Below are 26,300 nucleotides of genomic sequence, written 5' to 3'. Positions count from 1 at the left end.
ACAACAGACACATCATTTTGACGGTTAATTGTCACTCCGTCGCCATTTTAATTTGAAGCTTCCGGGGCGAGTCGTTACGTGGCGCTAGTATCTACACAAAAAGTCATTTTGTATGGAAGTGTGCCACCCCTGCATTATATTATTAGGTAGCGTTAGTGTGGCACGTAGGTAAATTTTAAAAGGTACTAGGAATACGAAATTACGAATAAGGAATTACGAAAGAAATTTACGAAATTATTTTGGACTACTTAAATAGTTAAATACACGGCAGTTCTATAAATTACTCCTGTCACAAAAAATATTTAATTTTTCAACTCGTCGCTTTCATTCTGTTTACAAAACTGCTAACTTTGTACAATATTATTCTAGGTCTAGGGGCCGCCTAAGATCGTTTAATTTCTTTTGCTACACTGGCGCCATTGGATGATTCTTCTACTGTTATTTACTGCTTACTGCTCAAAGATGGATTTTTTCAACAGATCCCCGTCCCGATATATTCTGTCACCGGGGCTGTAAAGCTAATTTTAATAAACCTGAAATTTTGTAGATTTAATGCTTAAAGAACATTTTGTAAGACCACCACACTGTACCACCATGTACCTGACCACAGTATACATTAAACCGGATAGGCCAGACACGGCAATAAAAATCCAAACATATCCGGCTTGATCCGGATGCTTGATAAAATAACAGGGCTATGTACACGGCAACTTTGAATTGCCAGTGCCTTATAAGATTCGGTAATGCAATTAGAAAGATATTAAATGCTATAAGCGAATCAATTGCAAGATTAACTGATGTGCATGTGCATGTATGGAGATTTATATACGTTCTCAATTTTTCCATTATAGTTATTTTCCGATACAATAAACTGCTCGTTTGCTTCGGCCGCCGAGAGACAGCGAGCGTTTAGCAGTTTTAAGCTTTTTATTTAACTAATCCATATTCAAATTTTGTTTACACCCAAATGTATGATTTCACAGCGGCGGGCAATACGTTGACTCACATACAAATACAGGGTCTGTGCTGTGAACCCATACTTGGTCTCGGATTTTGCTTAGCTTTAGCATATTCGAAATAGATATTTTTATAATTTTAGCAATCTAACAGCAATAAAATATTAACATGGATGACGCGCTACTTATATAAAAAAATATTTGGTTGTTTCTGGTATGTGTAATATTATGTACGTATTACGTATTTTAAAAATACTGAGATACTTAAATATAACAGAGATAAAATTAGTAAGGTGTAGTAAATTGTTAAATGATGTTGGCTATCAGCAGCTCATTGCCATATTTTTTCCGTTTCGTGTACCCCAAGCAAAAAAAAAAAAGACTGTAAAAATGTGGCAAGTAGTGTCTGACTTCATACAGGAAGTAGTAGCAAGTGGTTCTAAGCTAGGAATTCTAATTCCAAAGTAACCTATTTGTGATATTATATTCAATGTTCGAGGATAATATTGAAATTGCATGAAATTGTTTCCCATACAATAGTCGCGATGATCTTCAGTTGATAGAGGTTGTAGGAAAAAAACAAATAAGGAAAAATTCAAACATCTGTATTTCAATGACAGTTCAAATCAATGATTTAGTCGAAAACAAAATTATAACAAATTACTGCGTAAGTAATTTTAGAATTGATTGGATAAAGCCACCAGGTTATAAAAGTACCTAATATTATATTTTACAATAATAATAAAATATTATAAAATTTGTGAAATAAGTATAAACTTTAACGGCCAAAAGCGGGTGGCGCCGGTCGTTACTCTCTCCAATCAAGTTTCTACGCAGGTTACATTCTAGCAGGTCTACACTTAACATTATCTCAACATTACCATCTTTCAGCAATATAAAAGTATTCAAACTGATCACAATATTATGGCAGTTCCATGGAACCCCATGCAACACTTAACCAACACAGTTCAGGTCAGAAATATATGACATTTCAATTTCATACATCAGTTCACTAGTGCCCCTCGACAGTACACAGTACAAAGCGAATCTTATTCTTATCTCGTAACTACTATCGTTATGCGCTACATACACTTGAACCTCACAGAAAAAAATGTCACATATTGCCCTTAACAATCGTAAAAAACATAGCTTCATTCTTAATTAATGAGATGCGGTTTTTCCATCGTTGGTAAAAATGCAAAAACAATCACATAAAACAGACTAGTATCCGAAAACGCTATCGAAATTAACAACTCGTTTGTTTTTGTTGCGGCCGGCCGACATTTTGTACGAGCGAGGCACCCTCATGCGACGAACATATTGTACATATCAATATTAATCTTAATTGCATTATTTTTATTTACCTGAAGAATCTACAAGCTGTTATTATGAATATAATAAGTAATTCGTCGACAGTATCAAAATTTCATTAAGTTAGCATCGCACATAATGTCGGCCGGCCGCTTTGTATCTTACTGCAAAGGATAGGCCACGAACAAAAGGCAATCACACAAAATAAGCTCAATTTCAAATTACGGATTTCATAAATCCAAAAATAATTATTCTTTTTAAAATATGTAGTCGATATAAAGTATGTAGATCAGCACAACTATTCTCAATATAATACGATTTTATCGACCGCTGGCGGTCTGCGGCGGCGAGGACCGCCACAACATAAACTCACAAATACTCTACATATCGATAAAAACTATTCAGTCGTTTTTATTTATCCATAAAAATATATCTTTAAAAGGCTCAAATAAAACTGTATCAGCTATAAGTACCGTTCACAGAAGAATTGCGATCGGATATCTATCACTGGAGGAATTATCCATTGGCACAGAGTCTCGCCGATGTTAACCAACTCGCTGCCACCATTTCGAACGGTGCATTTCGAACTCGCGAACTCCTAACCGCGCAATCGTCCAACTTAAATCTAAATTGTCAACCATAACTGAGATTTCTAGAGGACCAAGTCATCTTAATCACTTACAGGAACAATTAAATAACGAACCTAATTAAAACTTGAAATAGATTAAGTAAACAAAAAAATAAATGAAACATGTGGATAAATTATTGCGAGACGATTGTGCTTTTAGCCAGTCGCAAGTAAAGCCCTAGGGGCCGGCTAACCGAGGTGGGTCCGTTGTACTGGTGCTCGGTGGAATGTGACCAACAACACAACTGGATACGACATCCATCGAAACAGCACACCGGAGACCGATCTTTCGAACACGGATAGGGTGAACAATTTCGACAGATCTAAAGTTAGTTTGAGCGAGTCCGGACGTCACAGTGAGGGCCAAGTGAGGCACTGCCGCACAATGTTGCGTGGCGCAAATCGGCGGGTGTCTGGAACTCCGGCTTATACTATCATCTACGTAGCTTCACTAAGGTCCATTCTCGATTCCTTATCACCGACACAACGATTCACCGCGAGAGGCCCGCCGCGTGGTATCTTAGACCGTAGAATCGTTCCTGATCTACAGTTAAGATCAGCATTCGCTTAAGGCAAGGAGACCGGGTTTCGAAGGTTTGGGTAGTGCCGGATTTGGACTTGTGGCGTTTATAGGGATTGTTTTGCTTTGAATCCGGCACTCGCTAATGATATAACCCGGGGATCGGCTTCTCGGTTTGCAGGCGCCGGCGGAGTAGCTCCGACTCAGTGAGCGGCGATAGTCAGAGCACGCAGTAGTCTAGCATCACTCGACCGATATCCAGGTCGTCCTCGAATATCGCCTCGCGGTCGAGTCCCGGGCTTGGGTGGGAAGGTTTCGGGCAGTGCCGGATCAGGACTTGTGGCGTTTGTGGGGATTCTTTTGAGTTAAGATTAAAATTACTTCGCAACAATCCGCTACAAATTCTTCTTCTTCATGATTCTTTTGTTTTGAATCCGGCACTGATCGCTAATATAACTCGGGGAGCGGCTAATGCACAGGGAGTGGTTTGTCCGTCTGCAGGCGACGGCGGAGCAGTTGCGACTCGGTTGGCGGTGATAGGCCGAGCGGTGCGCAGTAATCGTCTAGGAGCGTCACGCGGCCGATATCCAGGTCGTCCTCGAGGATAGCCTCGCGGTCGAGCCCCGGGCTCGGGTGGCAGGACTTGCTGCACCGCAGCGCCGCCACCGGCCGCTCCATATACGAATAGTTCATGGAAAAATGCTGCTGGATCACTCGGTTCACCGCCATCGCGGACTCCGCGAAGTTCGATAAGTTGCGCGCTGACATGTTGCTGTTGACAATAAAAAATATGCGTTAATACTGATGTTTTCATTATTTTCTTTTAATACTTTAAAAACGGTTATCGTTGACTTAAAATTAAAACTAGGAGAGTACTAATAGATAATTCCCCTTACATATAGTTTCCTTATTATTTATATTGATGAAGTGGTTCTTCTAACCGGATTTGAAGCTGTGAAAATGAGATTTACAGACTGACTGCGATCTTCAGCGTACTTTAGGGAATTTGCCGTTTTATGTTCACGTTCGCTCTTATGCACCAGTAGCTGCCGGACCTGGACCTTCATACATCACTCACCGTTTGATGTTGATGGGCGTCTGCAGCGGCGGGTAGTGCGCCGTGGCGTCCGCGCGCCGCAGCCAGGGGTGCTGCAGCACGCGCTCGGCGCTCAGCCGGTGCGACGCCTCGCGCACCAGCAGCTGCCGGATCAGGCCCTTCGCCTCGGAGGAGATGTGCGCCCACTCCTCCTCCGGGAACGTGTACCGGCCCTCCTGAGAACGAAAAAACATTTATTATCAGATTGGTTTGAAAGTCTGTTAGGACACATGCTGATGATTGGTCTGTAGGTACCAAGCGTAGATTAAAGGCTATTCCGAAAACGAGTACCGGATCACTTGGGATTGAATTTACAGGTTGGATTGTTCGTGATTCAGATTCATGTTTGTCTAAATTTCTGGTATTGATTTTCGTTTTTTTTATGCAGACCAGCAAAAAATTCTGGTCTGAACGTAGACCACAAAATTCGTGCAAACAATTTCACTTGGTTAGGTCTGATAACTTTTCTCATATTAAGGTTAAGTAGTAACCGAGAAACTGCAGAAAACAATTAAGAAGGCAAGTATTCCGATTAGTTTACACACCTGTATGGAAGTAAACAGGAGGTCCTGACAAGCGCGGCAGTTCTCACCGCGCTCCCAGCCGCAATCCGCACCACAATCCGCTCGGAAGGGTGGGTACCCGCACAGTAAGATGTACGCGATCACACCTAACGACCACAGGTCGCACCGCTTGTCGTAGTGCGTCGCCGCTGAGCCCGCGAACAACGAAACCACCTCAGGCGCCATAAACTCCGCACTACCCACCTGGAGACAAAAACAGAAGAATGTATAAAACACCAAAAATACCTAAGTATCTCACTTGGGATCAAGAGCAAAGAGTGTGTAAAGTACTAGAAATTTCTTTGGTCGAGGAGACTACAAGACGACATCGATGAATCCAAAGATCATTGTTATTGTCATTCTTGTGGGCGAAATATAGGAATGGTCTTCCTTCTCAGAATTACTTAAGCCGCATGTTCTGATAGGTCAAGAAAATAAATATTTGCAACTTCTCAGGGTGAAATGCTGTATGTGTTAGAGATGTGCCGAGTCAGGTCGACTCGAGTCAGTACTCGAGTACTTACATAAACTCGCATACTCGAGTACCAATAGTGATACTCGAGTACCAGTAATACTCGAATACTGACGATACTCGTATACTACAATTACTACTCGTACAAGTAAAAACTTGTTTAATTTTGTGTAGTGAGTGGCGTTTTTTTTTTTTTTTGCTCTTCCGTGCTATTGGACTGTATATTGTGCAAAGTACTCGAGTACTTTGTGAATACTTTGGACTCGAGTACTGACTCGATTCTTTTTTATATGAGTACTAAAGTACTCGAATACCAAAAATGGCCGACTCGGCACATCATGTGTTTAACAGGAATTTCAGGAAGAAATGTAAGAATGCCTTGAGAATCACTATGCACTATGCAACCCATTTGACTTCAGTTTCCAATTTTCTTATAGAAGTCTTAGCTCATATCGATCAGATACGTTGCTACTCGTAAGAGCTAAAAATATTGATAATTTACTAAACTCTCCTCCTTTACTGAGATAACAATATCTCTTAACACTTCAGGAATAAGGCCGAGAGCTGCCTAAATGGAAGTTTCAGTGATTATGAAACAAAATGATAACACATTCTAATCTAACTTTATCACTAACTTCTGTTGCTAATTACGTAATTTTATCACACAACGAATAATAACCCGATAGCGATAAAGCAAACAGTAGGTAGATTGAAGTTTTTGCCATTCGCGACATTGTTTTGTTAACAAACCTTGTCGGCTGCCGCTAATACTCTGACCTTGATTATAATTATGACTTGTGTTGCCTTATTACATAATTGAGGAATCAATATTTTGTTAACTAAAACGTGTTACATTTCCACTGCGAGATGATAATAAACGGACATCTCGTTTATAACGTACAGTTAAAATTTCATTTCGTGACACAATTTATACAAATAACCTTAAGAATAGAATAAGTGGATGTACGAATAAAATAAAAATTCATTTTTTGCATGCTGCATGCTTCTACATGTGTGAACTGCGCGCTCGAACACGTTGTACGCAAACTTACATGATAATGTGTTTGTGTGCATAGTTGCAGATGGGACACTCATGGCAAAATGATTTACTCTGCATTGTTTATTACTGACTGTCATAAGATAGACAAAATAGGGCAAGATATCTTTGTATTTCACAACTATTATATGTGTTTTGACAAAAAATATACAATTGAAAATGCAATTAATTCACAAACAAAAGAGTTGATATGTATTTTAACAATGGATTCGTTCCACTTTCAATTAGTTCTTTGAATTATAAAAACGGCTTAACATGTGTGCAATTTTTAAATTAATTATTGAATTGTTGCAAGGATTAGATTTTATTTCTAATACAATACCAATACGGCATTTTTAGGAGGAAAGTTTTTTTTTAATACATCATAATGTTATTACAAAATTTACTTACAATTTAGTCATTTATAAGCAATTGAATATAAAATGCCTATCGTTGTTTACCAATGTTTAATTAGGAATTAGCAATTTAAATATAGAAATTGTAATATATAAATTACGTATTCTGGTATTTCCGCCTACTTATTCGATTGTTCGACCTTATTATATTGAAGTGTTTATGTATCGTGATTGGCAAGATTTCTGCATAATTTATGACGACAATGTAAGAACCTGAATAGACACCTACTTACTTAGATGCCGACACTTCATATTAATTCAGTACGTACAAGATAATATAAGACAAATTTTCTTGTCCCAACTAACAATAAACGACTTTATTGAGTTAATATTGAGAGTTTTATATAAGTAGTGAAAATAGCTTTAAATTTTAACTATATAATTAAAACAAATCGGAAGTAATAAGAAAGAATAATCAAGTCTCTGCTAGACCTATAGAAGGCACGACCAAAACTAAAGAAATTAATATAATTCACTGAATTATCAATATATCATATGACAATTATGATCAAATCAAAATTTATTTCTTTCACCCACTAAAACATCATTCAAAAAGGTGTAGGGGTGAATCTTTTTAGAAATATAAACACTTAGGAATATAAGCAGTTATGAATATTGAAAATCTTACCGGAGTCATAAGTTGCGGCGTCGCCAGCGGGCTCGCGAGGCTGGACGTGAAGCTGATGCCGCTCCCAAGATCGAAGTCGCAGATCTTCACCGGGCACAAGCTATCCCGGTTCACGCACAGGATGTTCTCCGGCTTGAGGTCCCTGTGCGCGACGCCCTTCCCGTGCAGGAAGTGCAATGCGTTCGCGATCTCGCGCACTATTTGTGCTGCTTGCGGCTCTGAGAAGTAATGATGCTCCTGAATACGCGAGAGGAGCTGACCGCCGTTGATCTGAAACAATCGAGAATTTACATCATTAGATTGAAAATTTAGGTTCGCATTAGAGATTAGCATCGATGTCTCCAGTCATTTGTTTCTCAGATGACGTGAGTAAAATAGAGCATTCAGTGTAGATATTCACTTACATTTAAGAAGCATTTAGATTATTTTATACTTTAAGTATTAACGTAACATTCTAGTGCCTAACGCTTACTACAGGTACATTAAAACGATCTCTCGTTCATCCTTGACCATTGACGTTCCAATTATCATCGTCTACTTCATCCAATCGCTAACATCAGCTTCGCTTAGTTGAATAATACTGTTTCTGATATGATCTATCTATATTATCTTTGTATCTGCTATTATATTATTTTCAATTTCTATTTATTAATTGATGTTGTAAAACATAACGTATGCCTGTTACGAGTACAATTTGTTTACAAACCGATCACGTCAATCATTTTTATGAATGTTTATTTCCGTTCACGACACCCGATCACTTGTTGTTTCAACATTTCCGTTCGCTCAATGTCATTGGTGATGGTGAATAAACCATTTAGACTTATTACGTAAAATTTTTCAAATGATAAATATAAATTAGATTAGGTTAGTTAGATTAGGTACCTTTACAAGTAGGTAATGTCTATTTGTGGGCATTCATTCATTATTCGACATTTCCTTATTAGTATTCAACGAAACGTTCGTAAACCCGCCCACAAACCTTGATTGGTGTTTACAAACAACCATGAAATATTTTCCATTATTTACACCGCAGTTATAAGGTAAAATCATTAAAATCCCACTGTTCGACATTGTAGGTACCTATTTGGTCTGTAACCGGCAAAAAGTAACGTTGGTCGTAATACACCTACAATGTAAATTGTATACTGACTCATTGTTATAAATACCTTCTAATTCGTAATTAAAATGCTAATACAGAAGTTAGAATACAAATTATGAAAATCAGATAAAAATGAATAATTGAGTTTGGATCAAAGAAAAAGACATTTTTTTAAAATAAATCCGTCTAAAAAGAGCATGTAAGTATTGCAACCAAATTGCAATTAACGAACTAACGAATGGAAGGTTTTCCCTTTCACCGTATTTAATTTCTTCCCAGTTTAAAAATAAAATATTTATAAACCAAGCTGAGACGTTTGCCGCCTTTTTCAATTCAATTATGTAATTACGTGTCGTCGATAAGTGAAATCAGATTGCTAATTACCAATGTCAACGTATGAGTACATAATGAACGTCTGCTGGCATATGTTATTTTCAACAAAGCGACCAAATGGAGTGTGGAAGCGTGACCAACCGAATGGAAACTATAGAAGTTTCTTGAATAGCGAATGAACTTTGCAATAAGTGGTTATACACGTATGTTAGATATGCATAATATAGCGCATAAAAAGTTACTTCATATGCATAATATCCTTTATCTTGTTTTTGAATTCATTAACGTTGATAAACAATGTCATTGTTATGACATAAGTACAAAATTTATGCAAATGTACTTAATTTTGTTGGGAATTTTATGTTAAGTATTCCATACAAGAAATTAAGTAGGTATCATTAACTTTTTGTACAGTACCAAAAGGATTAAATTGTAAACACGGTTAATTCAAAACAAGACAAAAATTAATTTAATCAGATTCTTCAGAAGCATTCGATTGCCCATCTATTGACAATAAGTGAAGAATTGGAAATATTGTTGTAAAAAATAATAATAGCATTACAAACAATTACAAATATTTTCAACTAAGGTGTTATGAGTATGCACCCTTTGTTTTGTAAGCTTGTGGTTACATTTACGTATGTGTGGTGTGTCGCGTTTATGCAAGAAACCGCAATGCATAGGTACGATTCGCCATGTCACATCAACAATGGAATGATGCAACTCTTGTGCAACTTTGTAGGGCTTGATCTTTCACCGTTACAACAAGATTGATCAAGATTGCTCCCTGTTAGGCATAGATCTCTCTCTTCCATCTGAGCTTATCACGCCTCGTAATTACAATACGCACATAGATGGTTTTATTTTGTATTGCCATAACTAGGGGCTCGATTGTACCAGCACTGCTAGTCTGCTACTTTCCTTACTTCTGCATCATAGTAGCAGTATTTACAGTTTTCTCTACCATGTTTTATATGAATGGTATGCTTTTAAAAAAATCGCTGTATGTTTGGAGTTGTTCCAACTTAGTGTTCTAAACAACAATTGTCATCGTCTTCAGATGAGACTGATGATCTATATTTTATGAATATGATTATGTCCATTAATATGAAATGCTAGATACTGGGCGGTAACATCTATTTCTAACATATTTATTTGTTTATTAAGGATTCAGCCACCAATAAATAGAATAATTATGACCATATACTCGTTAAATACATTTAACACCAAACCAAGACAATTAGACAGAGGGGGGGGGGACGAGCATGCAATCAGGTGGATTGCGTGCTCGTCTGCTACTCCTATATTATAAAAGAAGCCTCACCTTTTCGAAGACAAGATAGAACTTGTCGGTGTCCTCAAAGAATTCAATGAGCTGGATTATGTTCGGGTGTCCCTGGCAGTAGTGGAAGGTCTCCACTTCGCGGAACACCCGGGCGCGGGCGTGCCCCGGCACTTTATCGATGATCTTCACTGCAAACTCTTGCCCCGTGTATATGTTTACGCACGTTTGCACCGAGGCGTACGCGCCCTCGCCCAATACCTCACCAGTCAGCTTATATAGGTCTGTGGACGAAATATATCTTGTTAGACCTTCGAATTCTATCAGCTCTAGTTATTAGATGTCATAGATGCATTTTATAGATGATAGACTAAATTTAATTAAAATTTCATACTGACATTAAAGTTTAAGATTTCGAGATCAGGTGCTTTAGAAGTTACTATTAAAGATTAATGACACAGATAGATTAAATGAAAATTGCTAAAATACTAGATAGATTGAAATTATAGCTCATTATACATTAGACATCATCCCCCACGGATTGACATGGGTCTCTTCCACAGAGGAAAGTATTTACGCTATACTATACTCTATACTCTATAGCGCTGACCAAGTACGAGTTAGTAGAACCAAATTTGGATTAGTCAACACTATAACTTCTCCAAGTTTTATTCCAAGGCACAAAATAATTCGGTAGAAACTTTGTTTTGGCCTCAATCACGCTCCATTACGTTAATTTCAATACGCACAAGCCGAGTAAAAACAAGAAACACGATCTTTATGTTTGCTCTTTGTTCGTAAATGTAGCTTTGATGGTGGTAAAAGATTAAAATAGACCAATAACACACTTTTAAATGTAAGCAAACCAAGTAATGTAGATTCAATAAACAATTTTACTACCATTCGATGTGGAATGACGTTAAATGTTCGTTTAGAATTGCTTGAAGTATTTTTATGCACAAATAGTGATAAGTTGACCTGAATTCAAACAGAAACAATATTTTGCAGTGATAACGAAATTTGTGAAGTAAAAAACAAATTTATTGTGTTCCGTCTTCTTGACGCAGAAGCGTATTCATGTCAGTAGATCTGGGTACTTGCATGAGGCTCATACTTCCCTCACGACAGTTCCGCCTTGTGTCTTTACCATTTATGTACAATCGATGGACAGATAAGAAGGATTAGTGTCACATCGGTCATTGCGATACAAATGCTACGTATGGATAGATACCAGACAGGAAAATGAGGACTGGAGATTGATATCGCAATTCTCTGCATGAAATACAAAATAACTATTTCAGTAATGTAAAGTACTTTTTTACAAATTTACTACGGCTAGTTTATTGACCTTAGAACGAATTTCCTGGATTCTTCATACAAACACGTGATTAGCAACAGTTAGCGACGTAGGTACTTGTATCACAAGTAATAACACTAAGTCGCATGAAATAAATGTTCTCGACAATTTTTTTAGATTATTGTTCTTAAAGTACCTAATATTTTAACCACTGCAAACTAGTTCACTGAGTGTATTAACCCTGCTCCTCCTTTCAATAAGTGAACGTCGACTTTACAAAATCCATACACCTCCATAATTATAGAACTATTATCCAAATTAGTCTATTAAGCTTGTGATGTCTTTCAGACATTTTACTGGAAATCCTATTCTATCTATGATTCAACCCCAACTGACCTTGGAAACACGACGTGACCACGGAGCTGCCGGAGCGCTTCTTCCTCCGGCGCTTCCTGCGCGCCTCCTCCTTGCGGCGCTGCAGCTCCTCGCTGTCGGGTATTGGCACCGGCGCTGAAGCCTCGGGCCCACGCGGTAACTCATCACATTCTCGCTCGCTGCCCGACTGACTACTGCCACGGCCAACGCCTGGAGACAAAGAAACGCCATCTTTAGCACGACGTAACATTATACCTTTTACAAAGATCTTCAAGACTTTTGGAAAACTCTTTCAAGAACTCTCGAAGCCACTTTCCTTTGTATTTCGTGTCATAAAGTGTTTAATTTTCGATTTAACGAGATTAAGCATAGTGCGATAGAAGTCAACGTTAACTTGAAGAGATACTTTTCAAGGAACTATGAAAAGGATAATTCAAGAGATAAAGCGATAAATACCTTCAAAGGATTTTACTTGCTTGCTAAATTCAGTTTGATTTATATGTACCAACATAGTTTAATAAGCAGGACGGTCTATATTAAAACCAATTGAAAATTCAGATATTTCGAGCTGTATACCAAAAAAGATATATTGATTGACAGCAAACGTGTCCAAACTCGAAGAAATATATTTATTGAGTGCAATAATATTGATTTCAAAGGACTTTACATAAAAGGAACTATTTCATAAATTCATGACTGGAGGTAACCAAGATAAGACCTTATAATTAATCACCATATGCAGATTTTCGAATTCAACTATCCATCTAAACAACCTCTTCTGATTTTGTCGTATCACAGTAGTAGGGCCCGAAGTAAACTATGTTTCTGGTAAACGAATACAGCTTTCACCGTATCCATATCTGTCTTAGCGACATAGTTGCCTCTATTGACAATAAAGATGCCATGGATGCTTATGCAAGATTGGTAGGTAACTTCAGTAACATTTGCATATTGGCTGGTAGGCCGTTTACATACTTTCTCGGAAAAAAATACTCTATTTGTTGATTATTCAATAGTACATGTTCTTGAAGTTGCTGTGGGATGGATATACGATACATTACTTGATTTTGGATAATTGAGTTGAATTATAAGTCGAACAAAAAATAGGATTCCAGAAACATATATAAAAGCTATTAGATCTAATGATCATATTAGTTTCATATTACTAGGTGTATTAAATGGGAAATCATAATGTTAATGATAGAAGCTCTCAGCACTATAATCTACGAGTACATATGAGGTACTTATGCTTTTTCTAACGCGCTGATTATGCAGTGCGGATGTTGTTTCACTCTGACGGTATTAACTCTTTAGCACATTACATATTGCATTGGAAACAATAACTGACCCGTGTCGCTGACTCTCACTTCGCTTTCGGCACCAGCCCATTGTTGAAACGTTTTCACCGTGTTCGGTGTTTGAATTCGAATGTCATACGCCATTATCCGAAAAACGCCTTTGAAACGAGCCAGCCTACCGGGGCCTGCATTCGGAGTTAGAATTGTCATCGACAATAATATTATTCTGACGTGAGACGTGACTATGCAAGCTGAGTTGGCAAACAAAGCCGGTTCATCGACCTACATGGCCGCACCCACCGCTGCGTACGCGCCCACGTTACGCGATCATTCGAACTCCGACTCTTGGTCGGAGGCGAGCGATCGGGATGAAATCGACTATCAGAACTTAAATACATTTAGCCTCACATAAGAACTTCTGTTTCGCAGAATAAATACAGAATAATGACGAATCCTTTATCGCATTTAAATTGACACTTCAACAGGCAATAAATTTGCGACTCACAGCTGTTCTTATTGAAATGGCGGCTGTCAATTTTATCGTTTGAATTTCAATGGGCAAAGGCACATCTGCATTGCTGCATTATGCCAAATCAGAATTACTGTACAGAAAATACTTATTATATAAACATGACTCTAGCAATCGTACAATCATGCATATATTGTAAGCAATTTCATTTACAGCTATGTTATTATTGATAAAAAAATCATTCAAGACATTGTTATTAGGCTAGAATTCTCTTTTTTATGCATATAATGTAATCATTGCTTATAATATTAGGCTAGAATTCTCTTTTTTATGCATATAATGTAATCATTGCTTATAATACAATACAATACAATACAATACTCTTTATTGTACACCAGATTTATAGTAAAAAACAGAAATACACAATGAAAATTAATTAATGGTACAACTGGCGGCCTTATCGCTAAATAGCGATCTCTTCCAGGCAACCGTTTACAAATAGGAAGAAAGTAATAATGTATAAAAGAGATCCAGGGTAGGGGTGTACAGAAGTATAATGTAGCGAGAGTTATATTTTAAATATATCAGCAGCTAGAGTAGTAAAGAATGGAAGAAAAGGAAAGAAAGAGGAGAATATATAAAGTAGGAAATAATAGAATAGTATAAAAATAACAGAGTAACTAGGAAGCAGATTATAATGATAGATAAAATTCTTTTACCTGATTTTTAAAAGAATCCAGTGACTGCGCACGTCGGATAGTAATTGGTAAGGCATTCCATAGGCGCACAGCCACTGAAGTAAAAGATTTACTAAAGAATGATGAAGAAGAAGAAGGAGTTAATAGGGAAAGGTTATTATTGGAGCGCAGTAAATGTGTATCGTGAGACAGATGCAGGTAATGGAAACGCTCTTTTAAATAATTAGGTGTGTTAGGATTAAACAAGATGCAGTATAAAGCAGAAAGTATATGAGTATTCCGACGAAGGCGAATTGGGAGCCACTTGAGTTTTTTACGATACTCAGAGACGTGATCATATTTACGAATTCCAAATATGAATCGGATAAATAAGTTTTGGATACGCTCAAGCTTATTTAATTGCTCCACGGTTAGATCTAGATAGCAAACATCTGCATAGTCAAGGATAGGATGCAGTAGACATAATGAAAGCGAGATTTTCGTCGCAATTGGTAGGAAATTGCGAAGCCTCCGGAGGGATCCCATTGCCGAAAACACTTTCCTGCTCACCTCGTTGACCTGAGGAACCCATGAAAGATAGCAATCCATGTAGATACCTAAGTTTTTCACTTTTTCTCTTAGAGGTACGTGGATGCCGTCAAAGAAAATTAAAGGTAGATGAGCAAAATCGACCTTATACAATAATCTAGAGCTACCAATTACAATAGCTTGGGTTTTTTCTGGATTTACTTTTAATCCATGCAACTGGCACCAGTTCGAGATACGAGTCAGATCAGTATTTATAATACCGATGGCTTTAGGTAAGTCATCAATCGGGGATTTATAATAAATCTGTAAGTCATCGGCATAAAGGTGGTAGAATGAAGATAAATTATGAGATATTGAATCGATATAAATAGAAAAGAGGAGAGGAGACAACACGCCACCTTGCGGTACGCCAGCAGTAATGGTTGACCAAGATGAACAGCTGTCATTAACCATTATTCGCTGTCTGCGCCCATACAAGTAACTCTGAAACCAGTCAATCACAGCCGGAGATATGTTAAGAAACTGTAAGGTAGCAAGCAAGATGTCGAAATCCACTGTATTAAATGCATTGCTAAAATCAAGTAATGTTAACACAGTTACCTCCCTCCGGTCCATTCCCAAACGGATGTCGTCCGTAACTTTCAGTAAAGCAGTCGTCGTACTATGACCAGGTCTGAAGCCGGACTGGTAAGGATTTAGAAGATTATGCGAGGAAAGAAAGGAACTAAGCTGGTTATATATAAGACGCTCAAAAACTTTGGATAGAAATGGAAGGATGGATATTGGACGGAAATCGGAACAACAAACAGGACTTGTCTTTTTAGGTAAGGGAATAATTTGAGCGTCTTTCCATACTGAGGGAAATAAACTACGGGAAATAGAATAATTAAGGATATATGTGATGACGGGTGATACAAGATCTAGGATGGGAATGATCATATTACGACTAATGCCATCACTGCCAACGGAATCCGAATGGATTGAGAGGATACATTTCTCAACATCACGACTGTCGAATTGACTAAATGAAAAAGCGGGATAGTCAGGAGCGGGCCGTACAGAAAGAGTGTTCAAAGTAGTTTGTTTCAAGTTGCTATCAATGCAAGAAATAGTTGAGAAAAACTGGTTAAGACAGTTGAGGCTAATATTACTAGGGAAGGAATTGTTACGCGGTTTCCCAACTCCTAGCGATCTAAGAAACTTCCAGACTTTTGCCGGATCTGTATCTTGAATAGAATTGTGAATATGGCGTCGTTGTGCAACTCTACACACCTTATTGCAACGATTCCTAATGATCTTATATTTTAGTTGGTTTTTATTACTAGGATCTGACTTGTACCTCGACTTGGCGTTGTTCTTCTTGGCGATTATTGCTTTAATCTCCTCAGTCAACCAAGGAGCAGGAAGATGACGGACACGAACAGGACGAACAGGGGCATGCAAATCAAGAATCTGCACTAGAAGAGAGTTAAAGATAGCCACCTGTTCGTCAATGTTGTCAGCACTATAAATGGGGCTCCAATCAGCTTTGGCAATATCAGAACGGAAAGCGTCGATGTCCATGTTGTTAAAATTGCGCCGAAGAAGTATCCTTGACTTAGCTTTGGGAGGTTTTAGTTTATAAGATAGAAAAATGAGATCATGGTAGGAGAAAGCGTCAGCAGCACATTGACCATGCTTAGATACATGGTCAAGAGAGGATACAAATATCAAGTCAAGAAGTGACGGGATAGAATTTGGAAATGAGTGAGTTGCAGAAAGAGGTAGAATGTGTAAATTGGCTGCTTCTGCTAAAGATTTCAGACGAGTAGCTCTTATGTCGTTTTTAAGAAGGCATGTATTAAAATCTCCCATAAGTATGGAGTGAGAATAAATGGGACAAAGATCTTCCAAAATTTTTTCGAAAGAGGAGAAGTAGTCTACATTTAAAGAGGGACTATAAAATACTCCTAAGAGTAACTTGGCATTGGAGAATAAAACTTCGACAAAGAGACACTCCGCTTCACTTCCGGGTTGAGATAATGTTGACATATGGAGAATGGAAAAAGGGATGTGTGAACGTAAATAAATAGCAACACCGCCACCGCCCCGGCCAGTGCGATCATTGCGAATCAAGTGAAAGCCCGGAAGTGAGAAAGATGTAGATGGGAGGCATGGTTTCAACCATGACTCTGAAACAAGGACTGCATGAATATCTTTGCTATCAAAAGTACTAATGAGATCGGGGTAATGTGCTGGAATACTCTGTGCATTAATGTGACAGACATTGAAATTTTTCTGCAAATTACAAAAATGAGTTTCTAACGTGGTATGTAGGGAGGAAATGCTTTGAAAACTGTCATCGCTGCTTAACTCGTCGGAAGATGAAGAAAAGGATACATAAGGCAAGCTATCATTACTACTAGTTGCTGACATAACATGAAAATAAATATTACTATTAAACTACAACTATTATACTAAAAAAAGGCAAACAATATTAAAATAATAATTATAACAAACAATAATTAATCATTTAGGTCTAACACCTACCAGCTACATATTATGAATCACAGGTAATATGTAACTAAAATATAAACATAATACAAATACTGAAATACACTACGCTTTATAAAATTACTAATTAAAAAAAAAAAAAAAAATTAAAACAATGGTAATAAGATAAAGAAAATGATAAAAACGGAACGCAATCTACATTGGTAAACACTAAACGTCAGGTTAGACAACTAACAGACGTCACCGCACTGGGCACCGTGAGGCAGTCAATTGACAGCACGTCAGTTGTCATTGTCACAAGTCTCACAACTCAAAAGTCAAAGTACTATAAAATTGTAAATAATTGTATTTTGTTATTTTTACCCACATAAGAAAATTTCGAAGAAACAATGCAAAATATCGCATCCAATGGTACGAATAAAGACATTCCAAAAGCAAATAGTGATGTAAACAATTGAGCAGTGAATTAGTTGTTACCAACAGTGTAGAAAAAAGTAATGTAATGAAATAGTAAGAAAAGAAACATTGAGAATACATATCATCACTTCTTCTGGGTTCTTTTGAGGCGGGAAGCAATCCGGTCCTGCTTTTGTGCATCACTCGTCGTCTGGGCCGGGGAAACTGAAGCCGGCGCTTTGGGAACGGCATCAAGACCCACCAAGCTGTCTACTTGGTGGCGAGAGCCATCCGCCGCCAGAACATGGATCAGGCCGTCGCGAGTCCAGCATTGCTTGACACCATGCCGCCGGCGAGCTTCCATAAACACAGCATGCCTAGTTTGAGTCAGAAACTCAGACAATGTGATCCCCGTGCCCCTGAGTTTGGTTTTTGTAAACCATATTTTGTCACGCAGAGGAGCTTCACGGAATTTAACAATAACTGGTCGCGGCCTCTTTTCCATGGGACGACCCAACCGGTGACAACGACTAATGGAGGCTGAAGAAAATGTAGATATGTTGAGTTTATCTCTCATAATCCCAGCAACAATAGATACAGTATCCTCCGACTTCTCCTCAGGAATACCGTGCAACAGAAGCATTTTTCGTCGTGCCCTAGTTTCAACACGGTCCATCTCATGTCCAAGGAATTCCACTTGTCGCTGAAGGGTGCTTAGGGCTGACAGGATGAAAGTTTTAAAAGCTGTGAACTCCGACGCTAAAGAAGTGGTGGACACCGCTGTGGGACTGGTCTTCTTTAATTCCTTCTGGAACTCGTTCATCCTATTGTTGAAAAGCTCTGTCATCTCAGCAAGGGATTCTTTGACAGACTCCATATTTTCTATGTCAGAGTAGTGATCTTGTTGTTTGTTTCGTGGTGTAAATAGAAGTTGGAATTATTTAAAAGGATTATAAGCTGGTAGGTACTAAACCCTTACATACACTTATGTACACATGTAGGGAAGTTTTAATATTTTAAATTTTAAATTACACTTAGAGCTCTAAAAACGTGTGTTGTTAATTTCACTCCTACCCGCGAAAAAAAAAAAAAAAAAAAAAAAAAAAAAAAAAAAAAAAAAAAAAAAAAAAAAATATTAAAAAAATATAATATTAAAGTTTACGGGCGGTCAACAAACTCTTAACTCAAAATTGCGTGTTGACATAACCGTAGACCTATAATGCGCATAAAGGAACAAAACTTCATAGCTCGAGTAGTGCCAAGTACTCAAGTAGTCGTCTTGAGTACTTCAGTGAACTGTGAGGTTAGATGCCGACTGTTCTTCCGTATTTTGTACCCGTGGTGTCATTATTCACTGATTGTGCAGCCTGAAGTCCGACTATATTATTTTTTGTTTAACTGTTTTTTGATCTAAATCATTCATAGATAATTGAATAAATAGACGATTATGCCGGATTGTCTATAAAAATACAGCTGCAAGTAACTTTTACTACCTCGAATCCCTGGAAATAGTTTAGACGTAATATTTAAATTAGTTTAGAAACATACATTAACATTAAACATTACGACATAGATATCATTTTGAACACATAACATGCTTAAAGAGAGGTAAGATATAGTCTTACAGGTTTTGATTCGACTGACTCAATGTTTTATTGTAAAATAAATATCACTACAAATAAAAAATATTCTAGTATTTTCTTATCTAATAATTGTAGTATCGATAATAATGTCATTGTGTTTTGCTGTATACGACGTATTATTCGACTCACTATGTAAATAATTCATTAGCTTCAATTGGCCCTACTATAAAGTGTAAAGTAAATATATTATCCATCAAATTAAAATTATTTGTAATAAGTAGGAATAGTATTTTGAATACACGAAAACCATATTATGACACCGACGCCAAGTGAGGAAGATGAGGTTTAATAAGTAAAGATGAACATTACAGTACTTAGGAAGTTCTACGTGAAGAACAAAAAAACAACGACAAAAAACAATTAAACTCTTTGACCAAATGAAACCAAACAAATATACCTAGCAATTAATAAATTCTATGATCAACACAGCTTTTAGTGTTTAAATAGTTCATAGCACGAAGTAGAACTACAAAGTAATCTAATTAGTTTATGTGTAATACGTTTAACTAGTCTCTGTTGCTAAACTCATTCATAATGTTATTAACTTGTAGACGTACGTTATCTATAAAAATAATCTTTATTCCTTAACTAATTTATTCTGCCACTGTGTCCTCAAATTCAAACACCTCATTAAGCGAGACGAAGCTGCAGGCACCATTATTACTTTCAATTACTTTTAATTGTTCGACATAAACTGATCTAGGGGTCTACGTTCTGTTGAGGACATTATGTTTACTCTTTTGCAATGAAAATTGTTGTTGCTAAACCAATACAAGGATTAGTATTGTTCTATTTGTTTATATGATTTGATTTTGCTTCTTTATCCAGTCTGTGTCTCTTTTTAGGTAGGAAATATGCTTTATAAATTGATCCTCGTACAAAAATAAATCACGGTCATATGTATGTAGTCATTAAGTATAATTGCTTTTAAATTGGTCACGTAGGTAGATTTTTTTTTTTTAATAATATATAGGTAGTCAAGTTATTACTGCAATGTTCTGGAAAACGATTATATGCAAGAGTTAAATGCCTTGCCATTGATACTGTATACAAAATTGTTAAATGTACGCGTAGCAACTATAAAAAAAAAACTTTACTTATCATATGAAATCTTCAAAATCAACGTGTTTCAGTCTCCGTTAAGCTCTTAATGCCATTAATATAATGATATGCTTAGGAACAGTACCAATAATTCTTGACATCAACAATATTTTCACTAAGATGATAAATAAAAACTATACGTAGTAAAGCAAAGTTTACTAATAAGCGTTGCCATAACAAAACTTCAGTGAAACTATAAGCTATTAATTACACGGATAACCTCGGCGGAGAACGAACAGTAGACCACACGCTATGTTTACAGCTCTGAATTCGTTCAGCCTAATTTGGTTTTATCTACCATGAGTAATAAGGATTGAAATCCCATATATTACATAATAGGTGCTAATGCTAAAGCTTGGTATACAAAACACAGGATATACGAATAGCAACAGTAAATGCGCAGTAACCTAGCGATTGTAACAATCGACCAAAGGCACACCCACTCACAATCATTCGTTTCAACATAGAAGTTTCCTGTTTTGAGTTGGTCTAGATATAAATATTAATATACTATCTAAGATTTAACGAGGTATTGTATAGCGAGCATACGTATTCGGAAGTAGGCAAAAACAAAGAAACGGTAGCGAAACCAAACAATGATAACCAATTCTTGGTGAGTCACTGTCTGATACGCAAACCCACATTTTAAGTCTCGTAAAGAACACAACCCACGTACCGTTGAAACAAATTAATGCACGTTTATTTGGGAAATGTCGCACACGACATTGTTACTCGTATATAGAGTTAATACTGTGTTCAAATCAAATAAGTTGGTAACAATATTCAGTTCCGTACACGATGCGGATGTTTATCTAATTCATACTGAACTTGTTTTTCTTGTTAACTTATCGCTTTATATTTATGTTATGTTATTCGCTTATATACAGTATGAAGGCATTAACGAGTGTCACATGTGATCTCAGCAATTGAAGGACTCAGTCACGCGACATTTGGTAGTACGTTCAAGTAGAATGTTCGAGATTATTTATCAATTGGTAACCATTAGCGATGTTAACAAAGTAACCGAACACCGATTGTCGCCGCATACACGTCGCGTGACATGGAGATCGTGGCACCACGTGGCGGAGCCGGCTCGAAACGTGGCCGGTGTCTTACGTAAGCCTCTCAAACAAGAGGCAGCCGCGAACCGCCACTTTTAAACATACAAACGACAGCTGAAATCAGTCTCGTTGTAAATTTGGCACCCCTGTGCAAGCCTATTTCAAAGTATGACCCACACGTATTTTAAAACTGATTACATAAAACAAACAATGTTAGGCCCAAATAAAGCAACGAATTCTTATTAAGTTTTATAATACAGAAGTAGCGAAAAGTTAACTTTTGATTCATACATAAACATTATTAAGCTAAATAAACGCTCACATAATTACATATTTACATTTTAGTCACCAATTTATGCATGTATCGCATCTGAAATGAGTATCTATATCAACAATTTGTTAATGCTAAATTGTCGCCACCACATTGCGCCCTCAGCTTAGAAGTTTCTACTTTCTAATCTGGCTGGCATTAACGCTTGACCACGACTGCACTCTCTCGTTTGCCTATCACGGACCCAATACTTTTGTTGTGTACCCTCGAGCTGCAAAGAAACGAGCCACTTTCTAATTGGATGCAAATGCCCTTAGCATAATCTTTGCAGGCATAAAGCTATATCGGTCCGCTCATTCAATGTTACATGTGGACTAAATTACAATTACTGTTATGTAATTAAATATAAAAAAAAATGACATATTCGATCCGTGAGCAGTCCTATTGCTATTTTCAGAGATCAAAGGCGACTTAGTTACAAGTGGAACAGCGTGTAGATAAACTGCCAACGTTGCCTGGCACTGAACTCAGATAGTATCAGAGTGAAACTTCTATCAGGGCGTTTCAAACTACGTATTTATGCTGTCCATTGAACCGCTTTCACTGGTCACTGATTAAGTCCTATAATAATCAAGATTATTTAAATGCAACAAATCCGCCCGTAGTTGTTCAATTAAAATATTTACATGTACTCGTAATTCGTAATATCAATCAAAGTGAAACCAGTTATTTGTATTTCGGCAAAATATTTCAAGTGAAATTAAACATGATTACAATTTGATGTCGTTGGAGATAGTGGAAGTTCTGCGTATTATCCACGGTATATGCAGAAATGTTTGAAAGAATGATTTTCTTAGTAAAAGATTAGGTTTTCTCAGAAATCGATTTTCTTGGGTTAAGACGCAATAGTAAGATGTTCAGATTGAAGTGATCAGGCATGAAGTAATCATGGTCAAGGTCAGGCCGATTTGATTATATCAGTAGGCATTACAGTCAATAAAACGTCAAACTGATTGAACATCACAAAAGGCAAAGTCAAGCCTAGCTATAACTATTTATAATCTTTATCAGATAGTAAATTTTAATTTAAATCTAGGAATTTGAATCGCTGTCAGTATTTCCGCCCATAAAAAACTTAATGGGACTTTCTTCTTTCAATTTGGTGCATTATCATTTATAATGTTCATTATAAATTATTTAAAATAACAATTAATTAAAATACAGATCTTCTCAAGCTCTAACAGCAGAAAGATACAAACAACAAAATACTGAAGGCAAGGGAAAGCCAGTAAGGATAATAGAACACTGAAAGTATTCTAATTTAATTTGCATTGTATCGTTGTATAAAGATCTATGCAAGGAAATAAGTACATAGCAAGTTCAGTGCGCAGTTTGGTGTTATGAGGTGACCTTGACAATGAACGCCGTGGGGCGTCTCGCTTCAGCGGCCATGTTGAAATGTTACCGAGGAGAATAATGGAATTGCATTCAATTATCCACGCATTCTCGGTGAAATTAATTTTCATAAAATAACCGATAATAGCAATCTGTTATGAAACATTAAATCACGTAAACCAATCAACCTAATGTTAAACACGACTGTATCAGCTCCAAATAGCAGTTTAGGCTGAAATTGTGATCTAATACGATGAAAATAAATTTGAATGCACATTTTACTCGTATCTTATTCTGCTGCTGATAACTGCAATCAGGAAGGCCTAGTTACGCTTATGCTGAAGGTATTAATAAATATTAGTAGGACTTAAAACGCAATTTGTAACCCATGTGCTTCAGATGTATAATCTTTTGCCATAATAGTCATCCATGAAAGTATAGATCAAACTCCGAATCCACTTATACATTATTTTTATTACCTATTAAAAGTAAAACACGGAAATGATATAGGTACATATATTTTTTATTGTTATTACATAATATACTCTATGTAGAATAAATGACTCATGGTTATTTAACAAACGTGTCGTAATTATGAAAATTTCTGACACGGGGTTTCGTTTTAAAATTACGTGTAATTCTACACAGGCCGGATAAAATTACACGTAAACGTATTTTCATCAGGTCAATGAGTTAGTCAAGAATTCCACGAAAATATTTAGCGATTCATTCATATATAATTAAAATCACAGCTTGTCTCGCCAATTTACTTATCGAGAAACACTATTTAAGTATGTAATTTTATTTGCATAGGTGCATACTTCTTTTATTTTAGATATTTCGTAGCTTTCTTCTATTATTGCAAATATTGCATTATTTCTCGCTAAGATGCATAATGCAAAATGCACTGTCATTAAACTGAGCCACACATCATAAAATATTAGTAATCCACAATCAAAATATTTACTTAGCATGTTACTAATTATGCAAATATGCAAGAAATATACACAAAAACATCCAATCAACTTCAGCAGGTTTAATGTTACAAGTTTCTGCTAGTTAAGCTTTGTCAAATCATTAAAGTGGACATCAAGTCTTCGTATTCATTTACACATTCACACAAACTTCGGTGGCTAGTGACTTCATATCTGAAACGAGTGACGTGGACGATCATCGACCTCCATTCAATTGACCTAATATTCCTCTCGGTTAATCGTTTATTTTGATCGTACAACATGTTTTCTTAAAAAATATCGTTTGGTATATTTAAACATATTTTTATCTAAAACATTGACCACGTACAGAGTATCAATTATTATTTTAAGCGAGTAAAGAAAAAGAAAGGAAATAAAGCAGTTTCGTTTAAATAACTTATCTTTAATGGATTTTCATATTAACCACAATATTTTGATCTGAAGGTGTGGTTCTCAGGAACTATAAAGTGTCACATCATTGTTCGGTCATAAACTTATAAACATGTGGTATATTGAGTGTGGTCAGTGTCAGTTATATAACAATTTGCAACAAATTACAATAGATGACTATGTGGTGTTATAGTAAAAAGCTCATTGAATACCTAGATATTATCTGTTACGTTTGAAATTGGACCATAATCTATAGTTGGCAAAAGAGGACAGTTAAAAACAGCCTATAACCAGCGTTGTACCCTTAAATAGAGTTCTAAAATTTTAAATCCCAATTTCAGTCGTACCATAAGGGACCATTACCATACCAATTACATACATTACCAATAGACCATTTCTTAAATTTGTTTCTGGTAAATGTTCAGAAATAAGGACTATTACTATAAAAATCAAATTATAAATCATGTATTAATAGAATGAAACACACAAGGCCTGCTTATTTCATAACTAGTATGGAGTTGTTTTCGATGCTAGTTTACAAACGCCGGTTAGATCAAGGTCTTTTTCGTTAGCGGCCGGTATTCTTTTTTCAATAATCTTCAAAGTTTCAAATTAAAACACATTTTCATGGATCACTATATGCCATCTGAACAGTATATAAATTATAAGCCATAAATTAAAAAGCCAAATAATTTCTAAATACCCTGTAAATATTACCCTCTCACTTTCTACAACTACAAATTTTGATTGACTTGGTTTAATAACGGCTACATTATAATATTTATAATCATAACGATTTTGATCACGAATAATCTTTATATAACCAACCTCATGTTTACTTGTCCAACTAAAAGCCAAAGATTGCCGGCTTGACGTTGTTACAAAAAGCCGGTTGCGCGAATTCGATGAGTCGAAATAAATATACACCAAGTACACAAACTACGTTCAATTTACAAGCGTCATAAAAATACAACAAAATTTAACTTACCGCTATCTACACTTTCTTCAGAGATCTTCTTCACCATCTTGATGCTTGCTTGATGCGTTGTTACAGCGATAATAAAATACTACGAGTAGGTGGTACTACTCTTAAAAGCCGCTTTCAAACTTGTGCGGCTGCCTTCTCGACGTGAAATCGGAACGGCGCTCGGAGACAAGATAGTAGAAAATAAACGCCAAAATCAAAAATTATGAAGCACCACCAGGTCGAGAAGGATTTACGGAAATTGTGCCGGAAGGTATTAAACAAACACTGCTAGAAGGCGGAATGAAAAAAAACTACTGGTGTCGTTAGCGATCCATCCTACACACGCCCGCCCGTTCGATGTTCTGAAATCCAACTGACGAGACGAGTCGGTCGTCGGTTGCCGGCTCGCCCGGCGCGCTGCCCCCCGCCGCCCGCGCGCCACCCCGCGCCTAGTGCGTCGTAGTGTTCTCTCGCCCGCGCACGCGTACTCACTCGCACGGCTGACGTGTTTACATTTTTTGTCGCTTATGTTTTTTTCGTAGTTGCTATAGGCATCGATGTATGGTACTTCGTAGCATCCCATATGAGTGTGCACATAGAG

General features: G+C 36.9%; 1 protein-coding gene across 2 annotated transcripts; it reads right to left on the bottom strand.

Annotated features, from left to right (window-relative positions):
* Positions 1 to 1,544: 1,544 nt before the first annotated feature.
* Lk6 (MAPK interacting serine/threonine Lk6 kinase) lies at positions 1,545 to 26,091 on the bottom strand. Of its 2 annotated transcripts, XM_073084952.1 has the most exons (7): positions 25,721 to 26,091; positions 12,037 to 12,225; positions 10,386 to 10,627; positions 7,627 to 7,896; positions 5,057 to 5,278; positions 4,494 to 4,687; positions 1,545 to 4,187 (listed from the first exon to the last, which is right to left on the bottom strand). In XM_073084952.1, the coding sequence occupies exons 1-7, from the start codon at positions 25,755 to 25,757 to the stop codon at positions 3,884 to 3,886; spliced, it is 1,458 nt and encodes a 485-aa protein (XP_072941053.1). In that variant the 5' UTR covers positions 25,758 to 26,091; the 3' UTR covers positions 1,545 to 3,883. The 2 variants fall into 2 exon arrangements, with proteins under 2 accessions (XP_072941053.1, XP_072941052.1); XM_073084951.1 differs by lacking the exon at positions 25,721 to 26,091 and having other exon boundaries at positions 12,037 to 12,280.
* Between the last annotated feature and the right edge of the window lie 209 nt (positions 26,092 to 26,300).

The sequence above is a fragment of the Epargyreus clarus genome, unplaced genomic scaffold (genome assembly GCF_041222505.1).
Source record: "Epargyreus clarus isolate Ecla_fem2 unplaced genomic scaffold, WU_Ecla_fem_2.2 ptg000021l, whole genome shotgun sequence".
NCBI lineage: Eukaryota > Metazoa > Arthropoda > Insecta > Lepidoptera > Hesperiidae > Epargyreus > Epargyreus clarus.
The sequence above is the reverse complement of the archived record's forward strand: the minus strand, read 5'-3'. Positions and strand labels throughout refer to the sequence as shown.

Bases quoted from the DNA above. Each gene is read 5' to 3' on its own strand.
- Lk6 (XM_073084951.1), bottom strand. From the start codon at position 12,265: ATGTTACGTCGTGCTAAAGATGGCGTTTCTTTGTCTCCAGGCGTTGGC. The intron at 5,279-7,626 runs GTAAGATTTTCA...TTTTGTCTCCAG, and splicing joins CGCCGCAACTTATGACTCCG to GTGGGTAGTGCGGAGTTTAT. The intron at 4,688-5,056 runs GTGTGTAAACTA...TTTCGTTCTCAG, and splicing joins TCCTGTTTACTTCCATACAG to GAGGGCCGGTACACGTTCCC.